Source organism: Bactrocera oleae, chromosome 2 (genome assembly GCF_042242935.1).
Source record: "Bactrocera oleae isolate idBacOlea1 chromosome 2, idBacOlea1, whole genome shotgun sequence".
Taxonomy (NCBI): Eukaryota; Metazoa; Arthropoda; class Insecta; order Diptera; family Tephritidae; genus Bactrocera; species Bactrocera oleae.
Genome location: NC_091536.1, coordinates 83879123 through 83900467, shown reverse-complemented (window position 1 = coordinate 83900467; position 21345 = coordinate 83879123). Strand labels below are relative to the sequence as shown.

General features: G+C 34.6%; 2 protein-coding genes across 2 annotated transcripts; both read left to right on the top strand.

Annotated features, from left to right (window-relative positions):
• Positions 1-4486: 4486 nt before the first annotated feature.
• Positions 4487-5466, top strand: LOC118680657 (uncharacterized). The gene has a single exon (XM_036361445.2). The coding sequence runs from the start codon at positions 4604-4606 to the stop codon at positions 5210-5212; it is 609 nt and encodes a 202-aa protein (XP_036217338.1). The 5' UTR covers positions 4487-4603; the 3' UTR covers positions 5213-5466.
• Positions 5467-10344: 4878 nt separating this feature from the next.
• On the top strand, positions 10345-11857 carry LOC106624416 (uncharacterized). The gene is made up of 2 exons (XM_070105874.1): positions 10345-11469; positions 11540-11857. The coding sequence occupies exon 1, from the start codon at positions 10561-10563 to the stop codon at positions 11131-11133; it is 573 nt and encodes a 190-aa protein (XP_069961975.1). The 5' UTR covers positions 10345-10560; the 3' UTR covers positions 11134-11469; positions 11540-11857.
• The last annotated feature ends 9488 nt before the right edge of the window (positions 11858-21345 follow it).

Sequence of the window (21345 nt, the reverse complement as noted above, 5' to 3'; positions counted from 1 at the left end):
TTCACTTTACGACTTCAATTACGGTTTTTAGTTAAGTAGAATTGTGATAGAAAAAGTAGTAAGCTAGACTATAACATGCTTTAAACAAAAACATGGTTTCTCAACAGGCTTGCGAATTTTTTTAATTAAAAAATTTGATTCTAAATTTTTAATTCTAATTTTGGGGTTCAGAATTAAACATTGAATTTTTAATTCCAACTTTGAAAATATTTTTTTTACAAATTTGAGTAACAGATAAATAAAAACTTTTTTTTTTAAATAACGTCTTGAATAAAAAGGAGTAAAAACATATTTACATATTTCTAACATATAACACTTTAAATGAAAGCAATTAATTACGAATAAGATAAAAAGAGCTAAACTATGTTGATATTTTATTACAAATAAGCTTTTTGATTTAGAGATTTGAAAATTATTATACTCTCGCAACATTTTGCTACAGAGTAAAATAGCTTTGTTCACATAACGGTGAATAACGGTCAATATCTTTGTTCGCGCCCAAGGGGTTGGTATTGCTGATGAGCGGAATCGGTCCTTTTCCGCCCCCACAAAATGTCATTAAGTAAAAACATATAAAACCCACTTCAAATTAAATTACAAAGGAGTATAAATAAGCACCAAGGTTAACACATTTTTAAAAAGTGGGTGTGGCCTCGCCCTCTTATAGGTTAAAGTTTAACCCTTATGTTAGTAACCGTGGTGTATTTGTGTGAATAGCTTAAAAACAATTCAATATTTCATTTTAAGCTCTCAAATCGTCGTTTTTTAACATAAAAGAAAGCTATTTGTGAGTTAACTTTTTAATTTTTTTTTTATTTTTTTATATTTTTTTTATATTTTATATTTTTTTAATTTTTTATATATTGTTTTATTTTTTTTATATATTTTTATATTTTATTTTTTTTTATATTTTTTTATATTTTTTTATATTTTTTTTATATATTTTTATATTTTTTTTTATTTTTTTATATTTTTTTTATATTTTATATTTTTTTAATTTTTTATATTTTTTTTTATATATATTTTTATTTTTTTTATATATTTTTATATATTATTTTTTTTTATATTTTTTTATATTTTTTTTATATTATTTTTTTATATTTTTTTTATTATTTTTTTATATTTTTTTATATTTTTATTATTTTTTTATTAATTTTTTTATATTTTTTTATATTTTTATTATTATTTTATTATTTTTTTTATATTTAAAAATTTTTTTTTTTTATTCTACGTTGTTATTTTTTTTTATTCTACGTTGTTATTTTTTTTTTTTTCTACGTTGTTATTTTTTTTCATTCTTTAAATTGTCACTGACTATTAATATTCTATTCAAAAATTTTTTTTTAATAAAATAAACAAAATAATAATAATAGTCAGATGTTGTTGTTGTTGTAGCGACAGAATTCTGCCGAGTTGACAGTCCTTGGCCGGAATAAATCCGGGTCCGTTCCGGTTACGTAGACCCGACTGTCGTGGGAACGGTCGTGGGAATAGTCAGATCGAGTACCCCGGTACCCGGTTGCTAAAAGACGTCGGTAAAGTTGGTTACTAACATAAGGGTTAAGGAGTACGGTAAGTCACACAGAGACATTAAATTATACACCCAAGATGGTTTGCATATAAAGTGCATTTAAGGTGTGCGATTTAACGTCCAAAAATAGTCGAAATTTGAGTATTACTTTTCAAGTTCCCAGGTACCAAATATTTGGACTGCAGTGCCTATGGCTGACTTTTTACCGAAAATATTGGTCAATCTGTGAGATATCTTAATGAAAGTTAGAAAGCATATATTATATTTCTAGAAGTAATTGTTTCGCGATACTTTCCCTAGTCCCCATATATACATAATAGAAAGATTTTCTAACTTTCTATTGTTGTTGTTGTTGTAACGGTTATCTAGTCCCCGCTTGGATGATAAGTGATAGTTTGGTTTTCGTCGAGGTCATCTAACGGGAGGCCCAAGAAACAGGCTGTTTCGACGGGGTCGGACCATAAGGAAAAGGGTGTTAGATGAGTTGGGTTTGTTAGGCATGCAAAGAGGTGGTTAGTATCATGCGGAGGCTCATTGCACGCAGGACATATGTTTGGAATGTCGGGGTCTATTCTGGATAAGTAGGAGTTTAACCTGCTGCAATATCCACAACGAAGTTGCACGAGGGTCACTCTGGATTCGCGAGGCAACTCGAGCTCTACGTCTGCTATGGGTGGTGGTTTGACTCCTAGTACGCCATTCACTGAGAAGGAGTCGATGAAGGTGTTAATGACTCCACTGTGATGGCGGTCAGTGCTTGTCTATAGTCCGAAGTCCGGTCGGTGTACTGTCTGATGTCGTCGACGTAATCAAGGATCCTCTTGATGTGGATAAAATTGGCCCAATAATAATTCTAGCCCCCATATACCTAATAATTTAAATTTCTGGTTGAGTTTATAGCGTACACAAATGTATCGGTCAATAAGGAAGATGTGTTGGCAAAATTAAGGAGATGTATAATGTTATATATGCTTGAGCCTAATTATCACACCACATACCTATATTTGTATATCTCAGCTCATTTGAGCTAAGTTGTATGAATTTAATATAAATATTTCGAACAAGCAAAATGTAGTAATTATATAATACTAAGTGAGTCTATAACCAATAAGTTTTTACAAGTTAAAAGTATTTAAAGAAAAAAGCAAATTGATTTTACTTTCAACTATTCCAGTTTTTTGTCAATGACATCATCAATGAATTTTATTGAGGCATTCACTTGGCTTCCAATCATTTCGCTATGATCACCAACAATCATTGTAACGACATCAATTGATTGCAGACAATTATAGAGTAAAAACAACAAAACTATTTCGGAGAGTAATGAGGTTGGGAGGCATTACAGGTAATGAACCATCGGCTGTCTGCTGGTGATGAGCACACAAAAAGAAAGCAGTTAGCCGCATTCGACTGCAGCGCTAGTGCAGTGGAATTTAATGCGTCTAACGGTATGTGTATGTTTGTATGCGCATTGTTACATTTACGAGTACTTAAATGCGGCAAAGTGCAGCACAGGTTGAAATGCCACAGTTTGTTGATGAAGTTTCTGCGGTAAATTGACCGACTGAGGACAACTCGGTTGCACGTACTAATTAAAACCGGATGCAGCATTAGTGGACACATATGCACATATATACACTTTTATACATTTATAAATATATGTACATACAAGAATGTTTTGTTGAGCGATTATGGCAAATGGGGTATTAGAAAATAAAGCGAAACTGGGGCAAATATTGCCCACTGCATGCGTGGTAAGTAAAGCAGACGAATGACACGCTTTTTTAAAAGAAGAGAATATGGAGCATACATAAATGTAGGGATTTTAACAATGCTTTTCTCTTAGACATGCAGTTTTGTAATCACCATTATTTGAGAGTTAGATTTTAGCAGGTTTCATTTTACTTTCATGTCGATAGCGGCGGGGCATTCATTTACTGATTGAGAGCACAGTTCTTAGCACATTCCCACTACGGTCAGATCTAACTAACCGGCACGGATCCGGGTTTTTACGCAGCCAAGGACTGTCAACTCGGTATCATTTGTCAAACTTATTTTGAGATGGCTACAGAATAACAACCTTTCGATCGGTTCTACCTACCCGGCATGAATTGGGTCTTTTATATCATTGCTCAAAATTGTTTTAGGAAGACAATGGGACAACAAGACCATTTTTCTTTGTCAAACGTTTGCTAAACATGAATATTTCAACCGAGGCAATGCGTGGCATTCAATCTTTCCGTAATAATTCCGAATGGGCAGTGCTCAGTTAAAACTCCTATAACTGCTGGTAGGGTGAATCACTAAACCTCTTACGATATACTTTGAGTCAGAAGGACATTCCGCTCACACAGTTGCTAGTATCTGACCAGCGCTTGCTGAGCAACAGTGGATGCCGAAGTGAACAGAAAGAAGCCATTAGAGCTAGTAAGAAATAAGTATTTGACTTATGGCCAGGCACCTAAACCAGTCTAACCATGAAGCAACTCGATGCCAGATATAGGAAATCGAGAGATCCCTTTACTATTCTCGTGCGTACGGTTAGCTAGCGGGCTAGTATCGTAGCAATACTAACAGAGTGCATAGTCACCGCTAAAGAGGCTGCTTCGAAGCAATATATCTGCTGCTACCTTAATGGCAGCGACAACCGCATGGAAGACGCTGCTATGATCAAGAAGCCTGAACCTAGAGTTGACTCTCCCCGCAAGCTTTGATCCATCCGTAAATCGAGGATGGTCCCAACTGCGAATTTTTTTCTGCCTAAAGGTTCGCTAACCAAGTAACATTAGTGTGAAAAGTAGTGTCTACTGACCTACCCTTACTATATGCATGCTGGGCCCCATGTACATCTTAACTTTGAGCAAGTTAACAACACAATTCTACTTTAGCCAGATGATCAGCAAATTTAAAACACTCAAACATTGATATTTGATTTTCTAGAAAAAATCATAACATTCAGTTTGTGTTTTCAGTCTTCAAAGACGTGTGCGCTTTATTGTATTTTTTACACATTTTTTGTTTTTAATTACTCATTATTTTGAACAAAGAAGCTTTTATCAAAATAAAAAATAAATGTCGTTCCATTTCGCAACTCGCAGCAATACCTCTATAAACAGAAAAGCTAGTGATGATGGTCAAAAAAGATATGGAATTCAATCTTCGCTGAAGAGGAAGTCTGTTAGTTCGATAACCTCGAACGGTTTACTTGCTGCAGGTTCTGATTCCTCCGATACATCACAACAGCGACGAGCTCATTTCGATCAAAGCAACATTGATATGACATATAAACCTATACATAAGGACTATGGATATATACAGATCAAACAAGCTGCCACACCATTTCCAAGACGATCATCGACTATGCGTTTTAGCGTTACGGAAAAGAGAAAGAGCAATGAATTTACTGAAGAAACGAAAAAACTCATCGACCCACTTTTGCCACGTGATTTCAGCATAATAGCATTGCGATCCGGTGATGAAGCTACTGACTTTGTAACCAAACGTCAGTTATTTTGTAAAGGTGAATTTACCATAACACGACAACGTAGATCAATGCAGGTCCATCCGCCACTTACAAAAATCGATGAGGCAGCAAGCGTTCGTAAAAGCTCCTCCAACTTCAATTTAACTAAGTTTTTCCGCAAGCATTACCAACAACGGGATAGTCCAATTTTTGATTGATTGAAGTTTTCCGTCTTGACAACAACAATATCATGTACATATATATATTTATGCAAGTACAAAATATGCATATAAGTTTTATATGCTTATCAAATATTCAAATCCAACGTGAACCATCCACGTGCATATCAATTTTCCAAATGTTATCACCTATGAGTACGAGCAATGTACCAGGTCTTTACACTTTCCTCACCTACTGAAGTTTGGCTTACTGAAATATATACATATGTGTGTTTATCTCTTATTTGCCTGAATGTCTTGTATTGATCATTTTACTATATAGGAAATGGTAAAAATTTGCATTTGTGGTATAACTTCAACACACCACAAGTGGTAAGGAGTTATCGTCAATATACAGGAATTAAGCTTGGAACGCCAAATTATTATCATCATGTATTTCGATCCAACACGAATACACTAAACCTCATTTTATATTATTTGCGACCCGCCTAGTCAGCTCAATATAATTAAATATAACAAACGATTAAGACAAGAAAACTTAGCGAGCGTATATGTTGGTGTGAATTGAAAAGTGTCCAAGAATGCTCGCTACTCTTCATTTTATCGATGTACCCAGCCTGATATTCGATTAATTTTATTGATTTTGTTCATCTGTCGAAAATTGCTCGTACCAACTCAGAAACCTTCTTTGGCTCATGCATAACAACTTTGCTAAAGATCATCACATGATCAAATGCATCGTTTACGATTCTATAAAGGACATACAGACAAACATTTTTATAGACCATACATACATCATATATCAAATATGAGCCAATAATTCTAATAATGAACTTATCCAATTGGATCGTTTAAACGCATAAATATTTAGTGTGTGTACATTTCAACCAATAACTATTTGGAGCCAAGCTGTTACAACATACCCAACGCTCCCCAAAGTCGTTCAAAATGTTGGAAAAGTGTTTTGGGGAGTCCACTTTATTATGAACACAAGTATTTTGAGTGGTACAAAGCATTCAGTGAAGGTCGTGAAGTCATCGAAAACTTGTCTCATGTGAGTCCAATTGCCTCTGCTAATGACGAAATCATCGAGAAAGTTAAAGAATTAGTGAAAATCGTCGAGTTGGTTTCAGAGAGATAGCAGAGGATCTACCATTTTGTTGTTGTTGTAGAGGCAGAACTCTGCCGATTTGATAATCCTTGGTCGGATAAAATCCGGGTCCGCTCCGGTTACGTAGACCCGACAGTCGTGGAAACAGAGGATCTACTATCTCTTACGGATCGACTTTTTGGTTAATGTTTTGGATATGAAGCGTGTCAATGATAGACTCGTACCGGAGGAACGGGCAGGCATATATCTGGAAATCAATTCGTCTTCTAACATTCTGATTATTTTGATATACATACATACGTATACAAATTTATATTTGTCTCGATTTATGTTTACAAACAACCGGTCGATGAACAAAACTATTTTAATCTTCGCAACATGTTGCAAGAGCGTTAAAAATAAATACATACATATGTAGATATATGTATGGTACATACTTCATGGTGTAAAAGCTTTACGAGGTTAAGCGAGCATTCTTGCAAATATTGATATCCAAATAACAAAGGCACTTTATGAATATTTCATGTGACTCGAACAGTTCTGTCGAAGCAATTTAGTTCACGCAATATTCTCTTATTGAGAGTGATATTCATTTTTTTTGCTGTTGTTGACAACAGCTGTTATTGGTAGCTATATTGGCTGCTATTGCCAATTTCTCTGAAGCTTCCTTTTTGCCAATAAGCACATAAGATGACTTTTCATGGCGAGCAATCATATTTAATAGCAATGATTTGTGTTTTAAGATAATGATAGTAGTGAAGAAATGATAACACAGAACGTATGTAATCATGGCATTCTGACTCAAAAAAGATATCACGTAATGGGTGCTGATTGGTTATATATATAATATATAAACGCCCAATTTTGTTATTTAAGTGGGAACTTGTGTGCTTATATATGCACGAGTATATGACATTATCTGCATATGTCAAGCTGATATAATTACAAGTACAAAGCCTCTATGCTATGGTTTTACTGCATTTTATATTTAAAACCAGTTTTTTTACTGTAAATATTGTGGGCTCGAGACGGCACATAAATGCCTTCTCAGTAGATGAAGAAAGTAAGAAACCAAATCTATATTCCTTTGTATGTCTTCACTAGTATTCAAATATTCTTAGCATACAATTCCAAATGTTCCAAGCAAAAAAAAAAGCTATGGTTGCCAACCATTTCGAAATGTAAAGTTGGAAGTCAGAGTAATTTTATTAAACGAATTAATAAAAAGTAAGGAAGGCCTAAGTTTGGGTGGAACCGAACATTTTATACTTTAGCAACTTGCAAGGATCAAAGCAAAGAAAATACTCTCCGGTTTTAGGAAAAATTTATATTAGAAAATGTTGCGAAACAATTCAACATTCATTATTCGACGAAATCGTCAATGGATTACAATCAAATTTGTATACCTTAAAGTTATATTATAGATCACATGCTCACTTAGTCAGCTAAAATTGTATTAAAATCATCTTCAAATGAGATATATGGGATATAAACTCAACTAGTGAAGCTAAATTAAATATAATGAGTTGATGTGAAAATGTCAAGCAGGAAATCGCAAATCCTTATTTTAGGAATACAAGGTTTGGACAAAAGTGTAGACTAATTTCATTCACATCCCACACAAGTTTTAATAAAACTTCTTCCTTTAATTTTATTAAAGTATCGCACATTTTGTGAGGTGGCAAGTCGAAAATTATTATACAGGCTATATTGGAGACAAAGAAAGGGATGGACTGAATGAATTAATTTTGACATTGCTGAGGTATAATTAAAATTAATTTTTTATGCAATTTTATAAATATATTGTATAATATAATATACGTATACAGGGAGTAAAATTAACCGGATGTTTGAAAATTCTGTGATTTGTTATAAGACGACATCCACTTAATTTTATGGAAATAGCTCACATATTAGACGATATATGCAGTATGAAGTAAACCGGAAGTTCGAAAATATTGCAATAAGGTATATAGGGGCTAAGGAAAAGAATTGACCCGATTCAAGCCATTTTTGACATACTTGCATACTATTATCAGAAAGAAACTCTCTCCGAAACAGTAATAGTCCGATTCTGACAATTTTTAGACTTGAGATGGTCGAAAGCACTAATATATTCTTAGGTGCTTGATTTGTATACTGGAAAGTGAAAGAACTATACGAAATTTATAATTGTGTTCGATGGGAAGTAGGCGTAGTTGTAATCAGATTTCGCTAATTTTCTCATTGTGAGAGGGCATTGTTAAAATAATTTTATGTACCAAATTTAGTTGAAATTGATCATTTAGTTTCGGAGCAATATGATTTCGTCTATGTGTGGGCGGTGTCACGCCCATCGTACAATTTTGACAACGGTTCGTTTAAAACCTCCTTGTGCCATCCCGAATGTACACATTAATGTCTCTGATGCATTTAGTTACTGATTTATCGCACATTTAGTAGTTTTTAAAAAAACCGTTATATAGGGAGTGTGCGGGGTTATCAACCGATTTCATCCATTTTCACACTGTCGAAGGAAGTGTCAAAAATATTTTCATCTTCTCTGCAAATATCTTTTTCGATTTGTTTTAGGTGATACGCACAACCGTTAGGTGAACAAAACTATTATACTCTGTAGCAACATCTTGCAAGAGTATAAAAATAATATACATTTACTGAATTTAATGGACTTTACTAATCGGCGCTTCATTTTAAAAAATCGTCCGAAGAATGTGTCTAAAAGTGTGGAAAAAGCTTTAAATTATCAAAAATCGAAAAACCAAAAAACAAACAATTATTATTACTACAGATGAATACAGGTAATGATCGAAGAATTAGGTAAAATTTTGAATTACAACAAAATATCGGCTTCCCAAATGCCTCATGCGGTTACATATGATATATAACCACATATTCCAATTTTGTAAGAGTGTAAGTGCTTACCAGATGCGTACAAACGTGTTGAATTAGTAAGCGGATGCGGAAATGGCTGATGATAATGAACGGCGATTGATTGTTGATGTGAAATTTAATGAAAAACAAAATGTGAAGAGATAAAAATGAAATAATTCTCGCAGTCAAATTGGCAGCTAATTAAAAGCTTTTTATAGGATATGGGTAGTCAATTGAAAATAATTTAAAGAAAGAAAGAAATTGTTTTTGCAGTTGCTGTTTATTTAAATTTCAGCGCACATACACATATATCATGCATACATATGTATGCTGCTTCCATCAATCCACTGCGTCGCGGGCATTTCATTTGAATGGATTTTGTATGAATGAACTCAATTGAAAACTGCCAATTTGATTGGAAAATTCAATGTCCAACTTTTGCGCGTGTATAAATATGTATGCATGTATATACATGCATGAAAAAAGGAAACAGTTACGGAAAACTGTGTAGCTGGTTGATTTGGCGGTTTGTCATATGCCGGTTGGATAGACATGTATTTAATTGCTACCTTTTAGCTGCCGCAATTCGTAGAGCGAACGAAAAAATCATGCATTTTCGATGTTTCAATTAGCAAGGTTTTAGCTCAATTGGCTTTTTAATGGTGTACAAATGCAAAAATCAAATAACATAATTGTTTAATATGAGCCGGAGGACATTGAAAAGTATAATGCACTGAAATGCATATGCTGGTTATTAAATGAACAGCATAGCAGTAATTTATTACTTATTTTAGTTAAATATTAGACTTCAGACCTTTTAGACCAGACGCATAGTGAATTCTAGACTTTTTCTTTAACCCTAGTCAACTTTTTATGAGCAACGGCTCATGTAAGGTGTGATCCGCTTTGGTGATAGCTTTCGCTTCAGTTACCTTAAACGTTTTCAGCTCCGTCCAAGATCATTTCATTAATAAAATGAGAAAAGAGAACACTTATATGACTAATCAAAAATTTATAATTGGCAAAATCATGATGTTATGGTTCTATAAAATTGCTTTTTCTATTCAATATCAGCCGATTACATTCAGTCTACTTTTAAAAAATATTTAAATACTTAAAAAATTTCTTTCTGTACTCTTCTAAATACCGAATACGTGTACCAAGATCAATTATAATTAAAAAAGATTTTTTATTGGATTGTAACATTTTTTGGTTTTAACAATACTCGATTCTGTTTGCTTACTGCCTTTAGAGAGAAATGTCAACGACAGGAAAATGAAGTTATGAAGTTGACAAATTCAAAAATATTTTGAAACTTTTTTCCATCTATTGAAAAACGAATAAAAATTCTTTAGTATAAATCATAAAAACGAAATTTTGAAGCTAAAAGCTAAATTCCACTAACATGGCTACTCAATTCAAAAGCCCGACTAACTCGGAGTTGAGCGTCAAGACACACATAACTGTGAACAATTTCGCTAGTGAAAAAATGCATAAAGAAAAACCAAAAAGATTTTCAAAACAAAAACGAGCACCGCGTCAAGTACATATAAAAGAATCAACATTACAAAGCTTTAAAAGTGCAGTATTTGATGAGGAGAATATATTATCGACACATAGCTCAATCAGGTCGCATAGTCTGAACGAGATCACCTCTCTAGCTACACCCTATACAAAATCAGTTGATATGTATTCAAAGTTAATGGAAATAAACTCTAGAAGATCTTCCGTGGCAAGTTTCGTTTTAGAAACTTCAACAGCGTCGAATGTCTCTTCATATAGTACTTCATCGCCGGCCTTCCTATTGAAGAGACAGCAATTCTGTAAAGGTGAATATACAAATGCAAAATGTGGTCGATACACTCGTATACATCCGCCATTATGTAGTATTCCAGCAGAGAGTTTAGTATGCGTCTCGGGTTCTATAGAGAGTTTGACGGAGTTTGCAGAATCACCGAATATAACGGTGTATCCATGATGGTTTGGATAAAGCCGCAAAGCAAATTGCAATAATCTTTTGTTGGCTGTTCTAATAAGCTTAATCAGAAAGTATTTAATACCAGTACCTGTATATATGTACTCGATAACTGTACTCTAAATATTTGTACTTGAAGAAGTTCTAGCTCGTTACTTTTACTACGCAATTTTCAACGATACCAGTCAACTAAAAAATTAAAAATATAAAAGTTAAAATCAAACAAAACAGCCCGCGCTGAATTATTCTATGATTCTACGTTTTATGGATTCTATAACCAACTGTAAAGCTTAACTCTTGTTCTTCAGTGAAACATGTTTCTCGTTCGTTCTGCTAATGGTAAGACAAAAAATGATTTATGTTTTAAAGTTTCGTTTTCATTGCTTTTTTTCTCTTCTTTCTGCTATAGCGTTGTATTCAAGATCATGTCAGCTGTTTGTTTAGCAACATGAATGTTCATTTGCACCAGTTTTTTTCAAGGAGCACGCCTGCTTCGATATGCTTTACCCCGATTTCACAGAACCCTAGTTAGATACGAGCGTCTATTTTTTCTTATATCACTCCCGGAGAGGTATGTACATCATGCCCTCAGCAATTTGAAATGAGTTTTGGATTGATTTCGATTATGATATTTGCCGTCCAGACATACCGAGGTAGATACTGTACACACATATCTTTGCAATTTCCCAAAATAAAAACCTATCAAGTAAAATACTCTGCAAAATAAGCATTTTTGATGGCAGGATGCAGAAGAAAAATAGAAGGTATATTAACTGGGTATGTGTTTGTAAAGATGTATATTCGGCACCGAATTTCTTCTGTAAACACTTGGTGTATCTTTCTAAGCATTTGAAAGAAGTAGCAGAAGAATTAAGAGAGATTATCTGAGCTTAAACACAGTTTAGATTTAAACACGAATGAGTTAATTGTTTTTACCGCATTTTTGGAGGGCCATTCGTTGGATTGTTGCATAGTTCCGATGTTATATTCATAAACCCAAGTCTCGTCACCAGTAATAATGCGGTAGGGTCCTCAGCTACGTTGTCAAACATATCTTTAGCGACCTCTACTCGATGCAAGAGATTCAGGTCTTTTGGTACGATTCTAGTATTGACACGCTTTATACCTAAAACATTAACCAAAATGTGTTTAATCGATCCAACTTATTTCTCTGATGCCAACACGACGTTTTTTAAGCACTGTTTCCTTAACTTTTTCAATGCTATCGTCATAAACAGAGTTCGATGGACGACTCGCATAAGCCAGGTTTTTGATGACTTCACGAACTTCACTGGATGCTTTGTGCCACTCACTAAACTTTATATTATAAACAAATAGACCCGCCAAAACATTTCCAATGGTTTCGTAGGTAAAGGTCGTATAGTTCAGACAAACTTTTCGAGTCGAAAACAGACAGCTGACAAATATACACTAAATAACATATGTAGATCAAACTTCAAACGACCAAAAAATGAACTAGCCCGGGTCAATTTTGATCAGTTAGTATAGTTAAGAAAGGACATCAAATCCTTGTAACATTTTCATGCTTCAAAGCATGGTAAAAGTATGAACCGCTTTGCCTTCGAAAGGCTTAACTTTACCTGGTACGCTTCATTGACGGCTTTTTTATTTTCTTTGTGAAATATAAAAACTTTTCGCTGTATACCTAGTAGTCGGACCCTCAGTATGTCATTCTCCATCCCAAAAGAAACTAATTACAAAGCCCTGCCAATCTATTTATCCAAAAGTGATGCCTCTTTAAGAGGAACTGTCAAATTTTCATTCAACACCACAAAATGGAAATGCAATGTTATTTGCGATTATGAAAATATTACGAGCTCAACTTTTCCCATATCGTGTCGAATCATTATGATGATGTTATTTCTTTCATTTCCCTTTATTTTTTTCTTGTATCGCAATACGACAGGTGTAAACTCCTTGACAAACGAAATGCCTGTAGTGCTACCCCCTTCATGCCTGAATCATTGAACTGCTCGTATTCCTCCGAACTGTAAGTGTAATCAAGACTAGCACGCTTGGCCTGTGCGGCTTACATTGTCGATGAAATTGAGCAACAACTCTTTTCTCATTTTCGAGCATCACATTGCACTGACACTTTAAGTTGCAATTTCGATGAAATGTTTTCAAATCGATTTCCTGGTTTACCGTTAAGTTCACTGTGTGCACTTTTTTCACTCGTTTGTGTCCTTTTAGTTTTGTGCGTTGTTGCTGTTGCTTTGCCGTTAGGTGGTCACAAAGTTTTTAGTTTCGTAACGGTGTGCGGAAATTAAATTCATTTCCAGTATTTATTTGCCACTCGACGGTACACACTTGAAGTGGAGAAGCACTTAGGCGGCGATTTAGTTGTGAGTTTTAATTTAAACGGGAACACTTCCATTTCTTGCTTGATGCATAATGTCAGGGTGTAGTAAAGGGCAAGGAAATGGTAAATATACGACATGTGTTGTTAAAATGAATGTTGCACAAGGATGTAATGTAATTAAGGAATAAAAGGTAGGTTTAAATAAAAATATGGGGACCTTTAAAGGTTATTTGAGCGAAGGGGAGAACCCTGTATGCTTCAACATATATTTTTCTTCTAAGCGGAGTATTTTAAAAGTTATAAGTTCCTAAATTTCTGATTTCTACTAAGATATTGGATATACAGCGGCTATTAAAATTGTAAGCGGCACACCTAGTGTGATAAGTCAAAAAAGGCGATTTTTGAAAATTAAAAAAAAAAACTACTTTACAAATTGTTTTTAAATTTTAATAATACAAAAATGTATAGATATTTTAAGCATACACAGTAAAATTTTTGAAAAAAATATTAAATACTTTTCAAGTTACACCACCATCGATTGCTGCAGTGACTTCGGCCTTGACCGTGAATGAAATCTAAAAAAAAATGTTATCTAGAAGATATTGTTCGTATAATGACTTACGGTCGAAAAAAATTATTATAAATATATTACAAAATGACGGTTTAAAAAAAAATAATTTATCCATGCTTTGGTGGTTTTAAACCTGCCAAAATTGTTCAGTTAACAAAACTGGTATAACATTGTAAGGAGAACTATACACACAACATGCAGAAAAAAGTTGCGGCGATTGGATGATTTGTCTTCGAGTTACAACTTCAGCCAATTTGAAAAATGTGGTTTCTAGGAAAATACGGAAAAATAAAGATAAACTGATTAACTATTGATTGATACACTTTAAAAGGCTGTAACTCAAAAAAATATTTGATATATTCTTAAAAATTTTAGTATGTTATTTTTGAAGGATATATGCTTGAATGAAAAGTTTGATTTTTTTCGATATTTCACACAAGTTGTGCCCCTGAAGTAATTTTTCAGTTGAGCAAGAAAAAAATAGTTCCATCTTCGCCGGTGTGTTCGGCTTTTGAGGCTCCGCAAAAGACTTGTTCTTTTATTGCTGCACATTAAAGTGATATAATATGGTTTGTAAATATTAAATTATAGTCTATTTCAATCCTGGTAGCTAGCCCTTTAGACATCCGAATCTATTACCACGAAATTCAAGATGTACAACCATGGACACCTCTAAGAAAGGCTCTCCAAGTATAAGCTCTTAATTGTAACATGAAGGTCCTCCGCCTTACAGTTTCCTATTTTTTTCCTTATTATAAGATAGAAAAATTGAAATCTCGCTTCCAACTGCATGAAAGCTATGAATTTTGCAATTTAAATTGACTTTTTATTTACCTTAAAATAATCGAATTTCAATCGTTAATATCTTTTATATGGTTAGGTTTCAATTTCCTACAAAGTCATTGACTACTCCAACATACACAACCATTTGTATATAAATATATATATATCCATTTATATATAATACGTACGTTTAAATAATTCCTGAAATCATAAAAAATGCACATCATCACTATATAGTGTTCTCCGCAACAGCGTCATAATCATTTCAGTAAGTTTTTATTATTATACCAGCAGCAATAAATGCCTGTCATTGGTGGCTTGATTAAATGCCATGTTGACACCTAATTAAACGCTTAGAGGACATGCGAGGACATCTGAAACTAACATTGCGTGTTACAATATCACAACAACAGCTACGAATAGAAGACATTATCTAACCCATTAACAACGGACACATCATGTCTATGAAATACCAAGTATATACGGTATAAATGTGTGTGTACATATGTAAATGGCAGCTATTGAAGTGTTGCGGACCACGTGTTTGATTGCGGTTGCCAATTTGTTGTGGATTATTGTAATTAGGAAAAAGTTACAACAACAACAAAAGTAAAATGACGTAAAGGCTATACGGAAATAATTAATAAAGCAACCGGAAAGGTTGCATTCCAGTTCCAAGTACATGGTTTTCGAGGGAAATTCGTGAATTTATTTTTATATCTAGCAAACTCGAAATATTTTAAACCGATCGGTGAGTTGTGTGATGCTTCAACGATTTTAATGCGAGTCTTTAGAATTGATTAAAGAACTGTTAAAAAAGCTGATATAAGTCGAGAACCACATTTCTTGGATTCATCCCTAGTAATAACTCTTTTTTAAAATAACCAGTAATTTGCAACCAAAGGAAGTTGCCTCCCTTTTATTAAAGACAAACAAATTGCAATCATTTTCTATCCGCTACTAGTGTTACATGCAATTAAACCCGCGGCTATAAACTTGCTAGCTCAAGTACAAAATGTTACGTATACGCAGTGTATCATCAGCACGCATGCTGCTATATGCGTTCTACAATTGTTTTTTGCTCATTTTTTTTTGCCTCGTTTGCTGCATGCAACGAGCATTTAACTTATTATCCCACTATTTGCGAGTGCATTCGTACATATTGCAATTGTTGTTGGTTGGTTGATGCTGTTGAAAGTTTGTCACTACGCAGTTTCAAGGCTGCTCACTACAATGTGGTAAATTGCGAAGCTAACGAGCTGCGATGGAATATATGACCGCATAGGTATATATACCGTTGTTTGTAACAATATGCGTGCGCATATGCGTTGAAGTTTTTCTCTCACACACTCTTGGCGCTCAACAGCAATCGCCAAGTGGCGCTTTAAACGCTTAGCGCGTCTGCTAGCGTGGCGCATTTGCTGATGTCGAACGGCGTGTAATTCAAGGTCGTGTAAATCCTGGCCGTATTACATATTTGACATATGTACCGACGTAACAGCGGCGTGGTAATGTTAAGTCTATGACAACTTGAGGTTGTAATGCGTAGCTTTGCCTTTTCTGTTGTGGGTAGAAATAATTACGCTTGTCACATGTATTGAAGTGGAATAGACAATTTATGCAATGATATATATCCTAAGTCCTAATGAGAAATGCCAAAAGAAAATAAAAGTTGACTAGTACAATATTTCATGCATCTTCTATTGAACAATTTAGACCAGGGTAGATAATTTTTGAAAACGAAAAAAAACATAGTTGGATGAAATCCGAAAGATAAAATAACGAACATTAAGGGAAAAATAATTTACGGGTGATCTGAGGTCGTGAAAGGGAAGGGGAGGGCGTGGTTGAATTTTGAAGGGTTAAAAATGGTTTATCTTGATATCAGGCAAAACTACGAGTTCTATAGAAACAAGTTATATTGCTATGTGGTAGGTAATGAAGATATATAACTTTTGTATACAGATCTTTTTCGCATAACCTCAAATTTATGTGAAAAATTCAAATAACCCAGTTTTTAAGTTTTTTATTCCATGAGATTTGGGGAAAACTTATCTCTTATGTCCCTAAAAAACTGAATTTTATTTTATTTAAAATATTTTTTTTCTCCTTATATTGACTTAATATCACAAGAAACACTAATTTTCAATAAAAAACTCTCAAGTCAAAATATTCGATTGTATCGGCATAGAATATTTCGCAAACAAATGTTGAGCATATCGACAGTCCGGACAGACAGGAGATAACTACATACTTCGAGTAATTGAAATTTGCCATTAAGAATTAGGTGAACTGGAAGTATGTATAATTGAATATGTTTGGAATCAAAAGTAATAAATTAACATATCATGTATCTTCATTTATGTTTAGCGAAACGCTACTATAATATATATGACCCGTTATGTTGTTTTCAAAACTGCTATGTTGATCTATACTTATGAATAGATACATAGGTATGAACTCTGGGGTGACGATTATTTCTAAAGTTGATTCCTATTTTGCGAACCAAAAATTTTGTACTTGAATAGAATTTTTCCAAGGTTGTAGGTTTACTTGTTTAATGCGAAACATGCAACAACACCATGTTATATAAATGGGAAAAGTAAAATGTTTTAGTCACGGTGAAAATAAATAGCTTGTTTGCATTGGATCATTGTTTCTAATGCAAAAACTGAAACTTCAGGGGTCATCAGAAAAATATAAATAAATTTAGAAAATAACAGGCACCTTAATAGGCATGTACATATGTGTGTGTGTTTATACTGTAGCCGCTTATTCACTTAGAGAGTTAAGCTGGGAAATTTAATTATTTTAAATGCGGCGAAAGACCACAAATTGTATTTATTTCCACACAAAATAATTTATGAAAAACGCATACGAATCCCTTGTTGCCCAACCGCGGCCAAATCCGATTAACACATTACTTTAATGTGTGATGAGCGGTGATAATCGTTTGTGGGGATTTACATTCACAAAAAAACAAAAACTAAAGCTTATCATAGACTAATTAACTCATAAATAAACAATTTTTTGCTCCAAACAGGCAGAGCATACAATTGAAAATATATTACAATATGTAATAGTGCATAACATGAAATTATTGTGAAATGGCGAGAGCAAAACATTTGTTAATAATCAGGTTTAGTTAAAGCGAACTGAGCATTTAAAGTGCATTAATTTACCCAAAACTATTCCATCAAGTATTATAAGCACTTGAACTTCATATAATTCGGAAATAGTTTTCTTTTTTGTTGTTGCATGGCTGCTGCAAGCAGATCAAACTTTCGGTCGCCTCAGAGCCCTGGTGCCATGAAAATTCTTCAAGCGCACCAACACCAACACAAATGCGTGTATGTTTTGGGGTGCGCTCTTGAATAGATGCTTAGGTACGCTCACATTCAAGCAATCATCCACATACCTCATACGCCCATTTCGAACACTGGCATCCACGTTCGCTCCTTACGTCATCCATCCACTCCAATCAGTGGCATTCCTTTACAGGGAGTTCTCACACATACAGCATGCAAGGTATTTGCACCATGCACTTGTGGCACTTGCTACATTGCAATATGCAACAAAGTGACTTAAATGCCAACTAGTGGCCAGTCGATGGAATGAACAGCATATTTGGTAATTAATGCTCGCTTCATTAGGAATTTTTTTGCCACGAAATTAAAGTTGAGTCACAAAAGCAGCGGAAGTTACTTAAGTAAGATTTTATCAAACTTTATTGGTTACTGATGGGAGGCATGGTTTTCGGTAAAGAAGGAATTAAAAATAAATTTAGGGCCTTTAGCGAATTTTGGTTTTCGACTGATATTTGAAGGGCCATTTGCTAGATTATTGGACAGTCTCAACGCCAGATTCATAAACCCACGTCTCATCACCAGTAATGCTGCGTTTAATAACTGTAGGAACCGATGCTCTATCGAAAAGACGTCTGCAACATTTTCAACAACTCCATGCCGTGATTCGATTGGAAATGCCCATGAAGCAACTTCGTTTTCCAATTTTTTTTCAAAATAAAATTCGCCAGAAAAACTTTACGCGTTGTAAGACAACAGCTGCAAAACTCACTAATAGAGATTAAATTTCACACGAACATGTCCAGTCCAGGTCAAATTTGATCACAAGATATTTTCAACATGATATCGATCAAATTACTGCTGACTTAGCATGAGTTGCCTTCCGATTTATTTAAAACAATTATTATTATTATTATTACCATTAATAATGGAACGAAATCGACTTTAAAATAAATTGCAGCACAGGAGGAAAATGTCAATTATAACAAAGTTCAGAAAGCAACAATTGCATTGTAATGATCTTTGATCGCTGTGAAAACTATTGTTATTATCGATATCAGTTCACTACTGGAGCCAGTGATTATCGCTAACAGCGCTAACGACAAGGCATCATTAATTATCGATAATTTTTAATCCCCAGGTAAGGTTGGCGAATAAGGTTTTGTATCACGCTCACTCAAGAATCCTATTAGCGCTCAAAAGAACTCTGCGTGTCATATAAATAGCCAGACCAACACAACCTGACGAAAATGCTCATTGCTTAAGCCTCAATAAAAACATACGACTCATGCAAATGTGCGATGAAAACCATTTCAACGCTTAATTACTGTGACTTGTAAAGCTCTTGACATCGTTCAGTGCTCAGTAACGAAGTTTTTATTGTTGTCGAGCTGTGACAGCCAACGAAGGCGAGTGCGGTGCTATAAGCTCCAATACAGTTTTAAGAATAGCTCGCAATCATAGCACAACCGCCAGCTGGCCAAGAGACCTCATTGGCTTGTTGCGCCTTCGACGAGGCCCACAGCTGACATCAATGTCCTCCGTTTACCCATAATCCATATGTTTGCTTGTAGATATATATCATTACACAGAATATCGGCATGGCCATACGTGGACTGCTGTGTGGGCGCGTATACGACAAATCTTTTAATCTACCACTTTTTCGCTTACAACTTCGAACATGATCAGGTACTCGGGTATGTGCGTGTGTGTGTGAGTGCGTGCGTGGTGTTGTAAGCACACTTATGGCCAGTTGTTGAGACATTGAAGAAAACTCGTTGGACATGTTGTTGTTATTTCCCTATTTTGTGTTTACATTTGCCACGAGACTTACACTCCTTTTGCCCTCATCGCCACGCCGCTTATTGTGGCAGCTTAGGTAATGGTCTATAAGGTCGCTTGATTGAGTGGCTTACTGTTTTGCTGCTGTAGCGAATCAACTTGGCCGTTGTTTGTGGCTGCTCTCTTGTTGTTGAGTCAATTGAATTGTTTCGATTAGCTTTTTTAGTGTTCAGAGTTTGCTGCAGTGCCTATACAACTTCAGATTGAGCCATATCCGGCTTTTGATCGCTGACATGGGCGAAACACAATAAAGCCAACACATGCTTGCATTTCGTCAATTCCGTCTGTGATGCGTTCGGGCGTGTGCCCGTATTTAACGCATGTAATCTAGGTGTGCGTATGTGTGTGTCTGGAAACGTGCTGGATTAAAGTTGAAATTGATATTTGAAGGTAGCGCGATTTGACTTCTATTTCCATGTTTATGGTAGCGAAGTCTTGATTGCTCGTTATGTGCCTCTAATGTCCGCTATTTGGTCGGATTAAGTCTAGTAAAGTGGTATCGATTTCTGTTAAGATGATTGCAGTTGAATTGCGAAGTGGGCGTACGTTGGTAGATGTTAATGAAATGTTGCCTTGGTATGTATGGTTCTCTTTGAGGGGTTGAATGAAAACAAATTTTTTTCATTATACTAACTGCTAGAAAGTGGCTGGAAAGCATTTTCTTGTATATTAAAAAAGAGAAACGGTCAAAAGAAAAATGCTTATAAACTCTATATATGCTATCTGATCAAAATTGACCCGGACTGACAAAAAACTACATTTCGACATATTTTAATATAAAACTTTATTTAAACTTAGCTTCGAGTCAATAAAAGCATGCTAACACTAGATACAGCTTCGGCCGGGATAGCCTTTAGTACTTTCAGCGTTTTGCTTTTTTTTCGGTTTCGATTCAGTTTTGGAGTGCCATTCGCTAGATTGATCATATTCATAAACCCTCGTCTCTTCACCAGTAATGATGCACTGGATGAATGAAGGGTCATCAGCTATGTTGTCAAGCATAACTTTTGCGACCTCCACTCGATGTCGTTTTTGCAAAAGTTTCAGGTCTTCTGGTACGAGTCTAGCATTGACATGCCTCATACCTAAAACATTAACCAAAATGTATTGAGTCGATCCATGAGAGATGTTGAGACCCTATGTTATCATTTTATTAATGTTATCGCTATTAACAGAGATGGGTGGACGACTCGCATCAGACAAGTTTTTGATGATTTCATGAGCTGCACTGAATGTTTTGTGCCTCGCAAATATTTGTGCTCAAAATAAAGTAGACTCCACAAAACACTTTGGGAACCACAAATTTTTTCGTTTTTAAATTTTTTTACGGTAAAAATAGTCATATAAAATTTTGGAAAACATTTTGTATCCATTTGGTTTGCATGCGTAAT